Below are 19,357 nucleotides of genomic sequence, written 5' to 3'. Positions count from 1 at the left end.
ACTTGGAGATTCGAAGTTAGAATACCTCATGTTTTATATGATCTTTTTATAAGCTGTTGCATATTGTTAGCAGAACCTTTACATTAATTTTATCGTGGTTTTTAGAGCTGTATAGTAAGTTAGAAGATAATTGATTAGAACAGATAAAGTAACTTAATTTTTCTGCCTTAAAAACAACTTCTAGGTGGCAATTGATTATCCTCCTCTTCCCTGGTTATTGCATATGCTTTTAGATTATGAGGTTGTTTTGGCCATGATCTCTTTTCTGATTTAGGTCTTTAACATTTTGGAAAATTCTATTTTTATATTTTCTGTTTTTTTCCTATTTCAGATTCACTGGAAAGAGAATGAAATAAACATGGAGCCTTCTAAACTGGAATATATTTCATGGGTCACAGTTAAAAGTAAAAAGAAGATGGAACGAAATGAGAGAACAGGAATATAACGCCTGTCGAGAACTTGACACCTGTCGAACCTTAACGCCTGTCGAGAACTTGTGATAGATATAAACTTGCAATATAATACAACTAATGATTTATAGTAATACTTTATTGATATCCCTGGAAGGAGAAGTCAGTTACTGTGCAACTTGCTTAATAAGAACTTTTATTCTAATAACTTTTAACATGTTTTAACCTTAACTGGACACACTTTTTTCTTTTTTTCTTTTTTCTTTTTTTTTTTTTTTAAGTCTGAGAGTTAAAAACTGTATAGCTGTATTTTAGGTGAGAGACTGATCCTGATAGATGGCTGACAGCTGCTCCTGGAAAATGGACTTAAACCCATGAACGGGCACAGAGTTGAATGGAATGCCATAACTTTAGAACATTTCTCTTAGTACCTTCTTCTTTGCCTTGCACCCATCATATCCTTAAATATTTAAGCGTAAATATTACAATTATAAAGTCTAAAAAATAATGGCATGGGTGAAATTCTTAAGAAAACCTGGAGGTAACCTTGGAAAAGTTTATCAGCCTGGAAGTATATTGTCCTTGGCCCCTACAAAAGGCTTATTAAATGAACCGGGACAAAACAGCTGCTTTCTTAATAGTGCTGTTCAGGTAAGAAAAAACTTGATTTATTGAACAGTTCTGGTTTTGTAGCAGCTTAGATGGTCATAGTAGGGAAAGTGTTCTCTTTGCAATGCTGGTTGTACCATTTGTATTGCAGTATGTGTATTCTATAGAAAAATACAGCACATTTTTCAATGGTGTTAAATTCAGTTCTCAGTTAAACTTCTTAATGATTCCAAGTAAGACAGAATAGCATGTCTTTTTGGAGTGGAGTTTCCTCTTTAGATGTTGGCTCTTTAGATCTCTCAAGTATAGTTTAATAGTACAGTGACATTAGCGTGATAAAAAATTGAGCTTTTACAAGCCTACTTATGACGGGGAATATGGAGATCTACTTAATTCTGTGACAGAGCAGTGCTAGCCTTTCCACATTGTCTGCAAGTCAGAATACCAGGCACAGTTTAGTTTATACTACGGTCTTTTTACATCTAGACATTAACCAACAAATTTCTAGGCTGTGCAAATAAGAGCAGAACAATGTATTTTTTTGTAATGCTTAGATTTTGGACCTGATTGTTTTCAAATTGTACAGAATTATTTGCCAAACTGGCAGAGGGCTTATTAGGTGTATAGACTTCCTAAAAAACCTCTTAAGTCTTAAAAATGGTATGGATTTAAACATAGGAGATACGAGAGATACATCTATGTGGCATGTATGCGTATGGTATCTAAATATGTTTAAAAAAAAATACAATAGATTTGGTAGAATGAGTTTGCTCTTTTACATTCAATGGGAACAGCATGACCTATATTCTCTTGCAGTTTTGCCATTTTCCCTTAGGGTGCCCTAAAATTAAACCCTAAGTCATTTTTAGTTGTAGTTTCAGACAATCCTACTACTTCACAACCTACTGCTGTTTATCAAGCGGTGGCTGATGATGGGTGACTGCCCTTTTACAAGGAGGAATGTGTTCCTTTCTTTTCTCTTCTTGTAACCTCTGTTCAACCTTCAGAACCAAGGTTCAGACATTCATTTTCAAATGCATCCAAATTCATTTTAGCTTTTATATTTATAGATAGGAGGTTTTTTTTCTGGATTTGCAGCTGTTGTTTTACTGCGGCTCTTGAGAACTCATTTTTGGGGTTTTTATTTATTTATTTTTCTAATGGGCAGCTTTCTGAACTACTGCACTGATTGTGTACCTAAGACCTTAGATACTGAAAGCAGGGTAGCCAAGCTGACGTTACCTTTATATGGAGTAGTTACACAAATAAAAGGTAGAAACATACCTGATTAAGCACCAGGATTATTTTGATCTGTGGAAAACCAAATGTATTTCAGCAATCATTTTAGTAAGAGACCATAAGAGTGTAGTATAGACTTAACCCGAAATGATGCTTGCATTTTACTTAGCAATTCAGTTTCCATGTTTACATCTTTTTTTTTTATTTTATTTGAAAGAAAGCACGGAGGCGGGGAGGGGGAAAGAAAAAGAGAAATGAAGTAACCCATAGCTGCCTTCCTCTTATGTAAAGCCATGAGAAGACTGTTACAATCTCTGTACACAGTTTAGCTTGCAGCTTGTTTCCTTAAGAGTACTTCAGCTCTTTTTCCACATAAAATACATTGTTTGCCATTGTTTCAAAAAGTTTAAAAAGGAGATCTAAATTTTGAGTGGTGAATGCAAACCTTCCGCTTCCACCTCCACAGTTTACCAAACTAATGGAAAAGGACCGTAATTCGTGTAGCAATGTTGGTGCTCAAGTTGTACATGTTATGTGAAATTAAAAAAAAATGAAAATCTGCTATATGTTGCTGTGTTAAACGTAGAACCTTCAGAATTAATTACTTATTTTCTGTGAAACTTTATTTTTATAGGTATTATGGCAACTTGACATATTTCGACGAAGTTTAAGAGGTTTAACTGGACATGTGTGTCAGGGAGATGCGTGCATATTTTGTGCTTTAAAGGTAAATAATAATTTTTGGAAGAATCATCTTTCAAAATGAGGGAAAAATAATTTAACTAGTTTTTACTAATTTATGTCCCTATCATACGTATGTCTGGGTGATACTAAGTCATTCTTGTGTAAAGAAACAATTAGATTAAGGACATTTGTAACAGATATTTGTAACGGAAATATTTTCTTGTGTTTAAAGAAATTTTACCGTACACAAATTTTACAATCTGCTCAAACATAAAACTTCTGTCTATTAAAAGACAGTATAACTTATTTGAAAATTTCTAGCTAGACTCTCAGAGATTTTTTTCTTCTATTTGTCTACATATGCTTTTGTTCTTTCCTGTAGTGTTTGAATACAGTCCTTTTACAATAACTATATTACTGTGTGATAAGGTTTCAACATTCTTTTTTTACTCAGTAGTTGATGGTAACAGTGAGAACTTACATGTTCACTTTGTAAGTAACAAAAAGCAGGTAGTGGTACTGGAAAACTAATGAAAGCTGGTAACTTTTTAGTGTTTGAAAGGAAGTCAGATCTGCATATCTTAACTAGTGCATAAAACTTGTGCTTCAAACAGTTTTGTAACTCATCTGAAGTCTGTAAACAAATGTCGAATTCTGTTAGGTTCTTATTGCTTTTACTGCTCGGGTATTTGGCTGCCTGCAGTTACTAGGGAAATAGCTGTAAGCATGATCTCTCTGTTTCATTGCAATAAAAATCCGAATGAAAAAAGTGTATAGGGGTGTGTGTGTGTGTGTATATATATATATATTTTTTTTTTTTTTTACTAGCATGCACTTTCTACTCTTACTGCAATTTGACAATAAAGACACTTTTGGGATTTTAATACAGGACTGTAGAATGTATTGTCAAATACGGTAGTAGATACAGTGATATACAGAACTGGGAATCACTCATCTGGAGGGAGCTGAAAGGGACAACACTTTGAAAATGTAGTTCATTGAGGAAGTGTTTTTTGACGACGTTAAATTGTAGGCAAGGATAAGTCAAGTATTTTAGAGTTTATTCTCAGGGAGTTTCACAGTTTTATTGTCACTGAATAAGCGTTTTAGGCAAGAACTGTTGGCAGTGACATTTATTTAATCTTTCAGGAGGTGTATAATCTATGTACCGTGTAGTTTTTTTCAGCTGTTTTTAGTGTTCATCATGATTGCAGTATGGTACAGCTGGTTTTGAATGTGTCTCTGTCTTTTTCCAAACATAGTTTTTTCTAGAAGGTGCCATTTTATTTCTTTGGTCAAAATGGTTAATTTTAAAAAGCCAGCAAGTTGAAGTGGGTTGAGACTACACATATTCAGACTAACTTCCTGAGGCTTTTATTCCAGCCTTTTTGCAAGCTCTGGACTCTGCAGAACTTGTTGGGACTTCTTGTTTCACCAGTGTTTTGATGCACATCATGTTCTTCCGTGTGCTGGACACTTGATCGTGTTAGTACATGAAGTCCAGACCATAACTCAGGCATACCTGTTTTCAGAAAAAATCTTGTGTCTGTCTTGGGATGATAGCTTTAGTTTCTTGGAGTTTTGTGTGTATAGGGATTCATGTTCATATCTGATGTCATAATATAGAGTAAACTTTAGGGCCCTTTCGATTTGACCCGTATTACATGTGAAGTTCTGGTCATATACAGTCTTGTTCAATGCTGCATTGGAACTGCCTTTAAGAAATAAAGAGGGATTGAAGGGTGACAATTGCTGGAATTTATGTGTTACACTACATACTCTTAATGACGAATCATATTGCTGAAATCATAGTAAAAAATAATGTAGCAGCTTCAGTGTACTCAGAAACATGAAGAAGGTGGTGCTCATGGTGTGTTGCAATTGAATCTTTCCATTCTAATGGTGCACTTGTGAAAACCAGGTGCTTCTTTTTTTCAAGCTAAACATAGCACTTGCTGTACCTTAATACCCTCTCTCTTCCTGTAGTTTTTGGGGCTCCAGTACAAAGTAAGATAGGTTTTGTAACACTTGAAGTCATCTTCCAAAGCAATACACTAGCTTCAGCTGCTTCATAAGGCTGCTGTAATTTAGGACTTGAAATTTTATTATTTCAAGTATCTGTTCTTGAGGGATTGATTACTCCCATGATGATGCATCTTCCTGTGCAATTTATCTAGATTGCTTACTGTACCTGAATGTTTTGCATTGCCTGGACTATCATGTCTTCCTACTTTGATATGTTCCCAAGAATACTGATAAGTGGTATTGCTGCCTGTTCTGAAATTGGTTAGAATGGAATTAGCTATTGTTTTAACAGTATAGTTGTGATCTTTGTAACTCCATGGCCAGTAGCCTAGGTACTGAACTCAAAACATTGTGGTTAACTCATTTGGAAGTACCTGTCCTCGGTCATTATGTACACTACTGGTTTTGCTTTCTTGGCTTTATTTAGAGATACTGGTTGAATGATTCTGTTTGTTCTGTGTTCAGAACCTGGGGCATTTTGATTTTTATGCAGTGTAGATGCTGGATGAGGATGCATTTCAGTAACTTGTTTGTGACTTGGTTTTTTTTGGGGGGGAGGGGGTGGTGGTCTTGGGCTATTTTGACCCTTCTTGTTCACTAATAAAGAAGGATATTTTATCTGTATCAGCCTCTCCTATAAGCTAAAAGCATAGCCAATAAATTCTGGTTTACTTCCGTTCAATCCATTATCTTTTTCTTTTGGTGGTGTTCTGAGAGTTAAATATGCTCTTTTCTTCTCTGCATAACACTGGGGTGGGACTTTGACTATGCAGGCCACTAAAATGAGCATACATATCTGCATAACTGCTTATCTGGACTTTTTTTTTAGCTGGACATGTAAGGCTCTGTTGCATACCAAAAATGACCTAGCAGCCAAAATGAGAAGTGATAAATGTTTTCAAAGCAGAGTTAACTTGTATTACCAGATCTGATAAAAACTTAATTTTGAATGTTTACATTGAGATATTGACTGTAATTTTTATCAGTAGTCCATGCTTTTTGTTATGAGAGGGAAGTTTAAATGTGTGACACTTACCCTGGAATGCATCATGGTTAAAACACTACTTTCTGTTAGCACTGAAACTTTGCTTATTTGTTGTATCTTTGCCTTCTGTCCTTCTGTCTTTGCCTTTAACTGTAGGAGGCCTATGTGAAAAATGTGTATCCTTATTTATATTTTACATGGCTTCTCCTGATTTGCTTTGTCTTTATTCTCTTCATTTTTCTCTGAAGTTTGACTTCGAATTCTTGACAGTGGAATACACCCTTTAATATCTGCAAATGTTTTCTCATTCGTTTCATAGCTTTTAACTTTCAGTTCTTTCAAAATCAACCTCCCTTGCTTGCTAAATGATGAGGTCACTTGCATATGTATCTCTGCCAAAAAGAAAAGTAGTAGCCAACTATCTCTTCTGGGAAATGAAGAAGAAATTAAGTGCAATTTATTCTCGTGTTCTGGAGCTGCAGATATTGACTTGTTCTTTTGTATTGTATGCACTGGTTCAGCAGAGAGCTGATTTAATAGCAAGGATTATCAGCATTCTATCTAATTTATGAGAGTTTTTTGCATATCCGTAATTTTAATAAAGATACACTCCTGTCTGAAGTAGTAATGTAAATGTTACATTATTTAATGAATGATGGGTGTTAAACTAAGCAAAGTGGTATTACATTATGCCCTAAAAAATACACAACATCTGTAAAGATGAGATATGTATCCAGTGGCCAGATTAAAAAGCTGCATAATTACAGACCAGGTCTTGTGTTGCTTCTGGGAGCTAAAGTCAATCACTGGCATTTTTGTATACTTCTGTGTTGTTTTTCTACTGGATCAAAGTTCAGTTTGGTAATATAACTTCTTATAATGGAATGAGGAACAGAACACGGAACCTAAGTAACTTTAAGAGCAAACAGTAATTTCTAAAGTTGCATAGATTTATAAACATTTTATATATTTGCTGTTTAGGCGTGCTGCATAAGAACTGATGTATTTGTGTAGAACCAGTGTCTGGTCAAGTGGCTAATGAAGCTAAGTGATCGTATTTCTTCCTAGGCAATATTTTCACAATTTCAACACAGTCGAGAAAAAGCGCTCCCATCAGATAATATGAGACATGCCCTGGCAGAAAGTTTTAAGGATGAGCAGCGTTTCCAGCTTGGATTCATGGATGATGCAGCAGAATGCTTTGTAGGTATTCTTTGTGATAGTGGAGTAGAATTACGTTAGTTTTGTGGATGCCAAGGTGGCCTGTTGTTTTGGTAGCTCCAGGCTCACAGGTGGGATACAAGTGATGTAATACTGCTGACCTTCTTTATGCCAGGTTAGGGGGACAGACACACGGAGTAAGTATCTGGTAATGTGGGATGGAGTAATCTTGCATTTGCTCCATACTTTCTTCCCTAACTCTGTAGCTTGGGCAGAGGGATATGTAAAACATCGTTACTACAGGAGGTTGATGAGGATAACAAACTCTCAATCACTCCTAAAAGTTTTTGGGATGGAGAGAAGAGTTATCTTCTCAGGAGAAGAGGCACCTACGGATTTGAATATATAGTCTGTTCCTCCAAGTATTCTCTCATCAGCTATTGAAATATGTTTTGTTACAACTAACCAGCTCATTACTGAAGTCTTCTGCAGAAGAGATTTCCATTTTCTTATCCAAGAGTGAACAAATACTTGAAGATCTTGACTCTTGCTGCAATTACTTCCTGCTTTTTATGAAGTATCTCTTTGAAAAACATGAGCCATCATTGTAGCCATAAAAGATGCCTCAAGATCGCATAGAACACTGGTAAAGAAGCCTTTCTAAGAAGTCCTGTATTAGACAATGAAAATCGTTCACCATTTAAAAAAAAAAAAAAAAAATCAGCATTAACCTTCAGACACAGATTTGAGGGACAGAAAATATGATTGCTACTTTGATTACTTTCAGCTTTGGACATACTTTGGAAGTATCCACTAATGAATACCTACCTGCCAGATGCATTTTCACATACATAGGAAGATCCATTGGAGAACTCCTGAAAGTGGCTGTTTGAGATCTTGCAGTCAGGTTAATGGATTGCAGTCATGAAAGAGAATCTCTCATTAGTGCTCCATCTAATCAGAATGCTGAAGAATGCAGAATGGACCGCTGAAGTAATCAGCTGTCTGAATGATCTCCTGAATAGATTCACATCTTCCTGTTACCTCTGGTATTTTTGACAAAAGAAGAAAAAATGGGTATTCTGATTCAGGGGCCAAACTGATAATGATCATAGTACTTTCTTTTTTTTTTTTTTCTTTTCCTTTATTGTAAGGTTAAAAAATGAGACTTGGGATGGGTTCAGGCATGTGCTATTTATGAGGTTTTTCCATGCGTCTGTCAGTGGTACTCGTTGTGTTGGCGCATGTGCTAAATGTGATCAGATTGATATGCAGAGAAAAATGTAAAAGTGTGAAGAACAACTGAGACAGAGGCCTGATTCAAAAAATATTTCAGTCATTGCATGCAATGACATTAATAGCATGTCTTACTGTAAGAACAGCTTTTTACATTTTTCTTGAAGATTCACTTCCTTCAAAGGAGAATGAGCTCTGGAAGAACAGTTGGGTAACTGTTGTCTAATGCTGTTTTGTTAACGTTTAGAAACCTTGAGATGAAGGGAATTCCCATCCACTGGGTTGTGAATAGGGACAGAATTAAATACACATTAAACTTGTAGGTGGACTATCTGGAGCCAAGGGGAGTAGTTGGGAGTATTGTTGCTCATATATTCTGACTTCATCAGTTTATATTTGCATTATTATTTCTATTTAGGAAAACATCCTTGAGAGGATTCATTTTCACCTAGTGCCAAACAGTGAAACAGATATGTGCACTTCAAAATCCTGTATTTCTCATCAGAAGTTTGCTATGACACTGTATGAACAGGTCAGATCTTTATTTGATTGCTTTAACAAATAATTTGTTTCCACTGTCCTGAGTAAATAAAACCAAAAGTGTTTTTATTTTTGTAGTGTGTATGTCGCAGTTGTGGAGCATCATCAGACCCATTGCCTTTTACGGAATTTGTGCGTTATATTTCTACCACAGCCCTGTGGTAAGAGCTTCTATTCTTGTTTTTTTCTATATACAACCTTCCAATAATAAGCAAAGCATGCCAGAGAAATGCTGTAAGTGTTAAAAATGAATGTGTATTCCTTTTGTTAAAATGTGTTTTTGAGATACTGTCCAATAGTAACATTTGGATTTCAAAAGCAAGATGCAGAGAGAGCTTGACAAAAAGTATGTATTGATACTGTTTTACCTCTGTATCTTTTCTTTTTAGTCATAAGATACAGTTAATTGAGAGTTGACTGAAATCTGTTAACTCTTAAGAAGGGAGATCCACAGTTATTTCCATTTATTTTTTACAGTAATGAAGTAGAAAGAATGATGGAGAGGCATGAACGTCTCAAGCCGGAAATGTTTGCAGAATTGCTGCAGGCAGCAAATACTACTGATGACTACAGAAAGTGTCCTGTAAGTAAACAAAGATGTTGCATTACTTTAAGATACAAGGGAGAACTTTTTAGGATATTAAATCAGGCTAAAGTATCAATAAATCCCCTAAAAGCAGGATTACCTGTGGCCACTTCAGCCCAGTCCAGTTTAGGGTAAAAAAGCCCTTAAATTTATATTTTATTGTTCCAGTTATAGATAAACATGGTATTGTAGGGGCAAGTGGCCTGTTTAGAAAGTCGAGTTATTAGGTCCATGTTTTATTTTTCACATTATGTTCAACATAGAACTAGGTGGTTTTGATTAGTTGGAACAGCTGTATTTTCTGAGTGAAGCTGCTTTAGTTCATACACAGGGACAGCTTGACAACATTGTCTTCTATTGGAATAATTTTGTGCTTCTGTTGACAGAAGTAGTCTCTCTTAGCTTGTTCTACTTAATTCCTCTCCTCCTTAAATGGCTCTGTGTAAATACTGTTAATTTAGGAACCATAGAAAAGTACACAAGACCATACAGGCCTAAGCTTACATGATGAAATGGAGGGGGAACAAAAGCAAAGTTGTGATGGTGACTTGGATGTTTTCAGAGATTTCTGTTTTAAGGTGGTGATTGGATGTAGAAGTTCAGCTGTAGTCTTCATCAGAGTGTTTTTATGATGAAGAATTTTATCCTTAAATTGTTAGAAACAAACACCATGATTAAATTAGAGAATTAGAAGTTGCAGAGTTGTTTTGTTGCACTATTTCTTGTCTAGTAACTCAACTTTGAACTTATATTTTTTAAACATCTTTTTTTTTTCTCCCGTCACATTTTTTTTTTTCCTTTTTCTAGAGCAACTGTGGTCAAAAAATAAAAATTCGTCGTGTTCTTATGAATTGTCCCGAGATTGTCACAATCGGTTTAGTCTGGGATTCAGAACACTCTGACCTGACAGAAGAGGTTATGCGGAATCTGGCAACACAACTTTATCTTCCTGGGGTATCTGACCTAAAACTTACTATTTGCTTATTCTAGAATTTCATTTTACATATATTTTATGTATATGTATATATACACAAAATACCAATATATATACACATATGTATTTTTAAAGAAAGCACAATTTAACTTCAAAGTTTGTCTACTTTTACCATTCTTTATAACGTGCTGCTTGATGTAGTTTCTGTGAGAGGAAAAAGTCCCATCAGAAGTGCCGAAGTACAAAGATGAATATAAGTGAATTCCTAGTTGAAAATCTGGGAATATCATATTCAATTTGAAATTTGTGGAATAATTCCAGAGCATTATTGTTTTACCCTTTCAACTATGCAAAAATAAATCTTAAAATAGACCTAGTAAGTGCAAAAATCATTATTTATACTCATGAAAAATTGTATAATGCAACAGGACAGTTAATACCAATTGCCTTGGTGAAATGCCAGTAGTAGGTCTGGAAATGGAGGCTAAATGTTTTACACATTTTAAAATACATAACCATTTCACAGCTGTTTTATAGGGTTACAGATGAAAACGCCAAAAATAGTGAACTTTTTCTTGTGGGAATGATTTGCTACACAAGCCGACATTACTGTGCCTTTGCCTTTCACACGAAGAGTTGCAAATGGGTGCTCTTTGATGATGCTAATGTAAAAGAGGTAAATACTGTTTTTACTGCTACCAGATTTAGTGATCTTTACTTTTCTAGAATGCATTCTTCTGACACTAAACTTGAAACAAGTCAAACAAATGTCTTTATTTTAATAAACCTTTAGTTTTGTAAATCAGTTTTCACAAAGGAATTTTAGAATTTACTTCACTGCTTTACAGTTCTGCCTTCCAAATGCAGAATGTTTCAGAATGTTAATGCACTTGTCTACTGTTGAATTTGTACTACTTTTAATGAAAGACGACCTAATTACTGGCAGCTGTATTCATAGTGTTGATGTTCTGATTGTTCGCCCATGTAATACTGGTTCTAGCTTTTTGCTGCAATTTACATAAACTCATGTGCCAAAATGTTGAATCTTAGTGTACTTTTGGAATTAGGCATTTGGTACCTGTTGCTTAATAAACTATTCTTTCCATAATTGGGTTCAGTGCTGTTGATAAAGTTTTGGGGTTTTATTTTGTTTTTTTGGGGTTTTTTTCTTAGATCGGAACAAAATGGAAAGATGTGGTCTCCAGGTGCATTCGATGTCACTTCCAGCCATTGTTGCTATTTTATGCTAACCCAGATGGCACAGCTGTATCTCCAGAAGATGCGCCAAAGCAGATTATTCACTGGTCTCAATGCAAAGCAGCGGGAGGAAATGGGGAAGACTTGGGTAATTAAGATAGACTACTTTTTTTAATAACAGTATCAACTATATTTCTGAAATGGGGATTATAATAGAGAAGGTAATGGATTAGCTGCTTTGTTCTTAAATACTTCTATCAATAATTATCTAAAGGGTCTCAAAAGAAGAGAGATTAGTGTATATAGTCAATATTAGAATTGTTTGGGTTGTGTCTGATAAGGGAATACTCATGGATAATGGGGAAATAAGATTTTCTGTTGTAGGTTGTTCATAACTACACAACTTCGGTAATTTCAGAAGAAAATCGTAGTATATTTGTATATGCGGATGTTCTTATGTGTGTATTGGTACATTTAAGATACCTTTAAAATGCTATAATAAGATACTTTAAAGCTTCATACAAATACGGAGATATATTTGGAGCATGTGTGTTTGTGTATACACAAACTTTGAAAAAAATCAGAAGAAGCTGCAGGAAACTTCTTTTCTCCAAGATTCGTATGGCATAGGCCGCAATACGTAAGAATCCAGTCTTTTGGTTCTGTAGTTTGTAATGCTGTCTTGTGGTTTGTTTTGGTTGGGGTCTTTTTGGGTTTTTGTTGTTGTTGTTTTGTTTGTTTATTTGTTTTTAGTTAAACATAACATACAAGTAAATTAAATAAAAGGCCAATTGAATTTGACATGTTCCTCTTCACATAATGCGTAGCAATAGGACATAGACTGCTTCAGGGAAGAAAGAATTGAGGACCCTATTCCACTACAGTCTTACCACTATAAAATATTACAGAACCTTATTGCCTAGCATATTGAAATGTGGTGCAGGTTTTTTGTGAGGTTGGTTTGTTTGTTTGTTTGGGTTTTTTTAATCCACAATTTAAAAGTTTTCTTATTTTTTTAATTTGGATATCAGAAACTTTAAATTAGGAAACCTTTCATTTCTAAAGATAGATATGTTATTTGATAGGATTTGAAAAGCATTCTGCACCCAAATCAGACCACATGAAAGAGGATGGAATTGGAGACCCGACTAATCAAAGGAGTAATAAAAGACTTCAGCCAGATAATTCAGCATTCAGTAGAAGCCATATTCAAGCTAGTGGTGGTAAAGGTCCAGGTTTGTATTTCCCACCTCCAAAAAAAACCCCAAACCTGTCTTATTATGAAATATTTCAGTTGATAGCATTTCAGGTATGTGCTAACCTCTGGACTAGAACTGTTTCTAAAGGAAGAATTCCATCACTGACTTGAATCCTTGAATAACAACTAAAGTTTAAGTAATATCTGCCGTGGAATGTTAACTTTTCTGGAGAACTGTAAATGCAGAATTTTTAGTGCAGGAATAATGAGGGTAATAACAAGGTGGCTCTTGAGGCCTTGATCCATTTCTCAAACATCATCATGCCTTCCAATCATACTGTTGGTTAAAAGGCACATTAGAAACTTGAAAGTGAGTGATTTTTTGGAGCACATGGTGTGGCTCTGTGGGTCACTGGCTATTTGAGGAACACTGTTGCCCAACAGTATTGTGATATGCAGCATTATTTGTAGTCCTGTATATTAATGGACTTTATCTTATGTTTGAAAAGAATAGTAAAAAAGTTGTCTTACCTGTTTAAAAATCCCGTCTATCTGTACCTTAGGTTTCCAAGTAAATCAAACTGTAAGAAGTCATATGAGGCAGTGACTTCTGCATTACATGTCAGTGCCTTTGCTTTGAACTCCCCATACTTGTCAGGCGGAGAGATGCTGCCTTCTCTTGAGGTGTTTCTCCTCTGTCTTTATTGCTGTATTCCTAGGCTTCTTAAAACTGAGAGTGCTCAGCTTGGTAACTTTTTTTGATGGAGTGATGACTCAAAAATGGTCAGTATTTACCTTTTCGGAAATAGAAGGGTTTGTTTTCATAAACAGCAACTCTGCTGTTTAAAAGTAAACCTTCACATTTAGACAAGATTAAACTTAGATTCACTTTTTCAGTATAATTCATTAAATTTAATGTAAATAGTATATGCTTTGAAAAAGGCTTGAGCATTCATTTTTAATAAGTAAGGGGTATTTGTAAGAGATGCTTGACATAATGGTGCTTTGGTTACTTTCATTGGCTCCATTTAGTGGACTCCTTCGAGATACCTGTACATTTATGTCTGTACTATACATCTGATTTGCTTAATCTGTGTTACGTAATTCATTAGTCTTTTAAAGTAGCACTGATATTAAAAACTAAATATTACAGTACATAAATATATTTGTGTGTTTTGAAGATGAATGATTTTTTAGTAATGATCTTTGACAAAAAGTATTTTTTCAGCTAAGTTAGGTTACAGCGATCAAAAGGACAGGCTAAAGGATATATCCAGAGAGTGTGCTCAGAAAGCCGCTGATATGAAAAACTTCTCATCTTTACGAAAAGATGCAGACAGAGGACCAAGAAAAGAGTCTGTGAGACAAAGAGGTACATTTTAAACATACGACCAGAGAATTAATGGGTTAAATAGCTTTTAGCGTCAATAGTAGCTGTGCAGATTTTTTTTTTTTCTCCTTTTAAGAGAACACACTGTAAGATTAGCGTTTCCCAGTTTTCGGTATTCTGAAATATGTACTGAACTTGTTGAGATAGTGTAAGAAACATAAGTACTGTAACAAAATCAGTTAAATATTCATGAGGATTTTAATGGAGCTTTCTTCTTTCTCTTCTTATAAGATTTGATTGGGGAAGATCGTTCCAATGTTAAGTCGGGGTCTCCTCCAGTAGGAAATGGACTTAGACACTGTGCTGATCAGCGCATATACAGCAGCCAGGGAAGAGGCTCCTATAAGCATGACAATGCACCTCACCAAGCAAAGCTTTCAGTACAGGTGGTTGGATCAAATAAAACAGAAGCTTTTCCTGCTGGGGAGAAACCAGTGATCAGGACCCGGACTGATGGTGTCACTGGCTACGAAACAGATACCAGTCAAGACTCTAGGGACAAAGGAAGTATCATCAGCAGCAGAAGCAGAAGTAAAGGTTGGAAGCCTATGCGAGAGACGCTAAATGTAGACAGCATTTTCAGTGAGACTGAGAAAAAACAGCATAGCCCAAAGCACAAGGCAAATCCAAACAGTAAATCTAAGCATGAAAAGGAGCGAAGCTTTAACCACTGGCCAAAAGAGAACCAAATCCAGAAAGGTTTAATGACTATCTATGAAGATGAAACAAAACAGGATACAGGAAGTCGAAGTTCACTGGATTCAGAGGGAAAAGGGAATGCTGAAAAAAGCAAAGGATTTACAGAGAGAAAAATCCATGCTGATAACTGGCAAATTCAGAGGACAGAATCTGGATATGAAAGCAGTGATCATATCAGCAATGGATCTGCAAATCCAGAGTCGCCTGTTATTGAAGGAATCAATCCGGCAGATGTCAAGAATGTTAAAGAAAGTGCTTCCTGCAGGTAATGCTAATGCTCTTAGAACTTGCATAGATTGTATTTACAGAAAAATAAGTTGTTCTAATGTTCATGTGTTGTTTCAAAAAAAAAAAATCAAGAAAACTTGCTTTGGAACTTTATAAGCTTCAGGTCAGGTATGTAGAAAGCTAGCAACATATCTAGAATAAGGGTGCAGACAATTAAGTGTGAAGTTTACCTTCACTCTGAGGCTGCAACACTAGTTCTGTTTGGAAGGCACAGAGCCACATTATTGTGACGCTGACCCAGAACTGCTAAGCCCTGCTGAGAGGCAGGGTGTGTTAATTTGAAATAATTGCTGCACTTCTTTAGCATAAGTTTTTTAGACTGTGGGTAACTTGCCATCTAGTGTCTATATAAATCATATCTGTAACAGTTGTACAGACAGGCCTCTGACAAGGAGAGGGTAATGGCACTAGGTGAATCTTGTATACTGCTACTAGTCATTGTTCTGAAATTCAGCTTTCTAGAACACCTCAGATGTATATTGATCACTTGATAATTGATTGACCTGTTTGAAAGAAATCTTTGCTGAAAAGTGTGAAATTACTAAAACTGGCCAACAATGTGGTTAGTAGCCAAATTTTATTAAACTTACTAAGAATTGATGTATGCTAGTAACAAGTATATTGCCCAGAGACGCTGTGGAGTCTCTCTCTGTGGAGATACTCACAACCCAACTGGATGTGGTCCTGGGCAGCCCGCTGTAGTTAACCCTGCTTGAGCAAGGGAGGTTGGACTAGATGATCTGAAGAGGCCCCTTCCAACTTAAGTGGTTATGTGGTGCTGTGAAATACAAAGTTACCAACCTTCCACATGTGTTTTTCTGTATTGTGTCTTAAACTGGATGTGGAACATAGTTCCTACTAGAACCCATACGTTCTTCTTTCGAATCTTGTTTATATCCATAAAATGGAAGAGCACAGTTGTGAGACTGAGCCTAGTCACAACTGATTGCTAGATTTGAGCAAATTTTTGGACATTTATTTTCATGAAAAGTTATTTTACGGGGGAAGAGAATAGCAAATACCAGGAAATGAAAAGGCTCTGACTTCTCTAAGCGGGGATGCAAAATTTTAAAACTTATTTCATAAAGTATCATAGCAAGTTATGAAAACAATTTTTTTATTTAAAACATAAAAAATACAGCTCCTGTATGAATTGAAATGTCTTTGATTATTTTGGAACTGCAAGAAAGCAAATCAGTTGTTTGCTTAGTTCTTAGTTTCCTAGGGAATTATTTCATTTCGCATACAGAAGCGTAAATAAGGACATAAAAATGGCCATGACAGGCAAGGGCGAAAGGTTCAGCTAACATGTGTTCAGTCTATACCAGTAGCCAGTAGCAGATGCTTATGAAAGATGATAGCAGATAGAGTGGTATTTTGTAAGTGTATTCTTTTGGCTCATTGTATTTGGCTGGTATATGGACTTTCTGAACTGGAGATGATGACTGTGGTGTCCACTTCCCATTAAAAAAACACTTTTTACCCCATGCCTTTACCTATTCCGCCCCCCCCCCTCCCTTCCCAACAAACTGTCCAAAACCCCACTATACAAAAACCTTACGGGCTTTTTATTGGATAATGATATAAATATGCGTAAAGCTACTCCAAGCCATGTTTACGTTTTCAGTGTTTACAGTTGCCTCGAACAGTGATTTCTACAGTTACAACCATGCCTCATTTTTAAACATGCCCAAGAGCTAATGGGATGCCCAAATGCTGCATGTGTCTTTTTATGAGAGAGAACATGATAAATTTAAAACAACCGAGTTCATTAAGAATCTGCTTACGCTGTTGTTTAAATATTTGTCAAATAAAGAACAAAACCCATACTTTTATCAAAATACAAATGACTTCTTGGGACTTTCAAAAGGCTTTTATATGACTGGTAATTAGAATTGACTGGCAATACCCACTAGTTCCATTCTATACCGTTCAGACTTTGTCTCATAAAACCAAAAAAAATACAAATTAATTACTTGAAAATTCTTCTAGAGGGTGGAAAAAAATTACTTAGTGTTTTGTTTTCTGTTAGGTTCTTTCTCCATTCTTCCTATTTCTTTCAGTATTTTTCTTGTTTTCCTGTCCTTTCAATGACAAGGTGTTTTGTTTTTTGTTTTTTTATTATTTTTTTTTAATTGCAACATTGCTACTGTGTATCTTCTTTCCCTGCCTTACTCTTGGAGAAGGAAGGAATTGGCAGGGTGTTTGTCACCTCCCTATCTGGACTGGTAAGGCATACTTTTTGCTTAACTAAACCAGCAAGATTTACTAAATCTGCTGGTTATTTATTTATTTATTTATTTATTTTTCCTCTTGGGTTTGCTGCTGTAATCTTCCAGTTTTCTTCCAGTTTGAGAAAAAGTTTTTAAATGAAAAAAACCTATGAATGAAAGACCAAGTGGCAGTCATAACTTAGAAGAATGATGTTTGTCACAACAAAGTATTAATGAATAACAAAAAGTCAAACTAGGAAGATGGACAAGATAGAATGTTAGCTAACAGGTTACACGTACTTAAGATACTGATACTGATGAGGTTTTTGCATTTTTAGAAAACTTAAGTTTGTCATAGATGCTGCTGTATTTTTAACTTCGAAATATTCAGGGTGTAAACTGTTAACATTGAAAAATGTATTTGTTTCAGACATGGGTGATACTGAGGATAAATTGGAAACCATATAGTACCACATGGGTAGTATTGTTTTGCTGCACTAAAGTGGAAATTTTAGGTAAAACCTACAAATAAATTCAATTAGGTGACTGGTGGTATCTGTTCCATTTAAAAATCACTACAGAAAACAGGTATTCAAAACTGTCATGCTTTCTTGGTGATCTCTTGTTAATAAGCACTTTTTGAAATTTTTATGAAATTCTTTAGTTTACAATGAGAAAAAGTGCAGTTGGTATTTCTTTCCACAGGTGACCCATCATTTTTCTATTGTTGATAACTTTGGGAACCAGCTGTCTTTATTAAGCAGGCTGATTGTGATATTAAGATCAAGAAAATTTGCTTTTTATGTGCTGCATATTAGGCATCCTGCTGTTGTACTCTAGAGTAAGGCTGAGATGAGTGAGTGTCCAATCTCCAGAACAAACTGGGAATACCAGCCTCACAAACTGTACATTTTTTGTCTGTCCATATTAAAGGATTCACGTCGTCCTAAATTTCTCTGAATCAGCACAGCCTGTCACATGTGGAAGCGGTGTTAAAGTATTAAAAGGCCACCCCTACTATCTTATGTATCTTCTGTAAAGTGTGTGTGTTAGTAAAAAACTGGACAGTGATGATAACAAGAGTCAATTTCACATAGGCAAAATTTTTACACTTATATGCGCTCAAGGCAATAAAGTTTGTGAACATACATCAATACTTTAAGCCTTCAAATTACATGTATGCTTCTTTTACAGCGAACAGAACTTGTCAACCAAAAAAGCTGACAATGTGTTACATTCAGTATCCCAGCAGAACAGAAACTTTTATGGTAAGAACTTTAACTTGTATAAAGAAGAAGTTTTCTAAAAATGATTCAGGTGTACCAAAATTTTAACACTGACTTACTAATATCACACGAGAGAGATTTCTGATTAGCCTTTTGCATTTTATAATTTTGCTGCATGTTAGTCATGATATTTCATAAAATTGAAAAAGGTATATACAATATATCATAGCTTTTTTTTTTTTTTCTTTACAAGCCATAACCAAATATTTCAAAGTTAGACAATTTGTGTATCAGGCTGGCTGTATTTAGGTGGATTAGAAGAAAATTGGCATGGAATTTGTGGCTGTGTTGGCCATGATGTTAGGTTTTTTAATGTACTTTTTTCAGCAGAGAGCTCTCTTGCTGGCTTATCGTAGCCTGTGTACTCTGTCTTTTTAAAATGGCAAAAGAATCTGTTTTGTGGCATTTTTTTCCTCCACAGTGAATTCCAGATTTTGTTGTTCACACTTTTAACCTTTTCAGTGAGTTAGGCTGATGGATAAAGACAGAAAGTGTTCGTATCCCTTCTAGGTACATTTTGATGGAAATGTGATGGAGCAGCAGTTCAATAACTGTATCACTTTTTTCAGGGGCATTTAAAGCATTCTGTTCCACAAAGCACCTTCATTTATTCAGTTTGTTGGCTTTCTTGTAGAGCAAATGTACAGTGTAAATGGATTCCTAGCTATCTGCCATGA

General features: G+C 35.4%; 1 protein-coding gene across 1 annotated transcript in view; it reads left to right on the top strand.

Moving 5' to 3' along the window:
- The first annotated feature begins 500 nt into the window (after positions 1–500).
- The window catches only part of USP53 (ubiquitin specific peptidase 53), a 30,899-nt gene continuing 12,042 nt past the window's right edge, over positions 501–19,357 (top strand). The window contains exons 1-13 of the mRNA XM_075501181.1: positions 501–1,061; positions 2,893–2,985; positions 7,021–7,155; positions 8,768–8,881; positions 8,968–9,050; positions 9,367–9,472; positions 10,283–10,429; positions 10,936–11,085; positions 11,583–11,754; positions 12,692–12,841; positions 14,033–14,176; positions 14,426–15,158; positions 18,589–18,662. Coding sequence (XP_075357296.1) covers positions 918–1,061; positions 2,893–2,985; positions 7,021–7,155; positions 8,768–8,881; positions 8,968–9,050; positions 9,367–9,472; positions 10,283–10,429; positions 10,936–11,085; positions 11,583–11,754; positions 12,692–12,841; positions 14,033–14,176; positions 14,426–15,158; positions 18,589–18,662 — 2,245 coding nt within the window. The 5' untranslated portion in view covers positions 501–917. The remainder of the gene's footprint in view (positions 1,062–2,892; positions 2,986–7,020; positions 7,156–8,767; positions 8,882–8,967; positions 9,051–9,366; positions 9,473–10,282; positions 10,430–10,935; positions 11,086–11,582; positions 11,755–12,691; positions 12,842–14,032; positions 14,177–14,425; positions 15,159–18,588; positions 18,663–19,357) is intronic.

Source organism: Mycteria americana, chromosome 4, assembly GCF_035582795.1.
Source record: "Mycteria americana isolate JAX WOST 10 ecotype Jacksonville Zoo and Gardens chromosome 4, USCA_MyAme_1.0, whole genome shotgun sequence".
Classification (NCBI taxonomy): domain Eukaryota; kingdom Metazoa; phylum Chordata; class Aves; order Ciconiiformes; family Ciconiidae; genus Mycteria; species Mycteria americana.
Note: the sequence above shows the minus strand (reverse complement) of the source record. Positions and strands in the feature narration are given on the sequence as shown.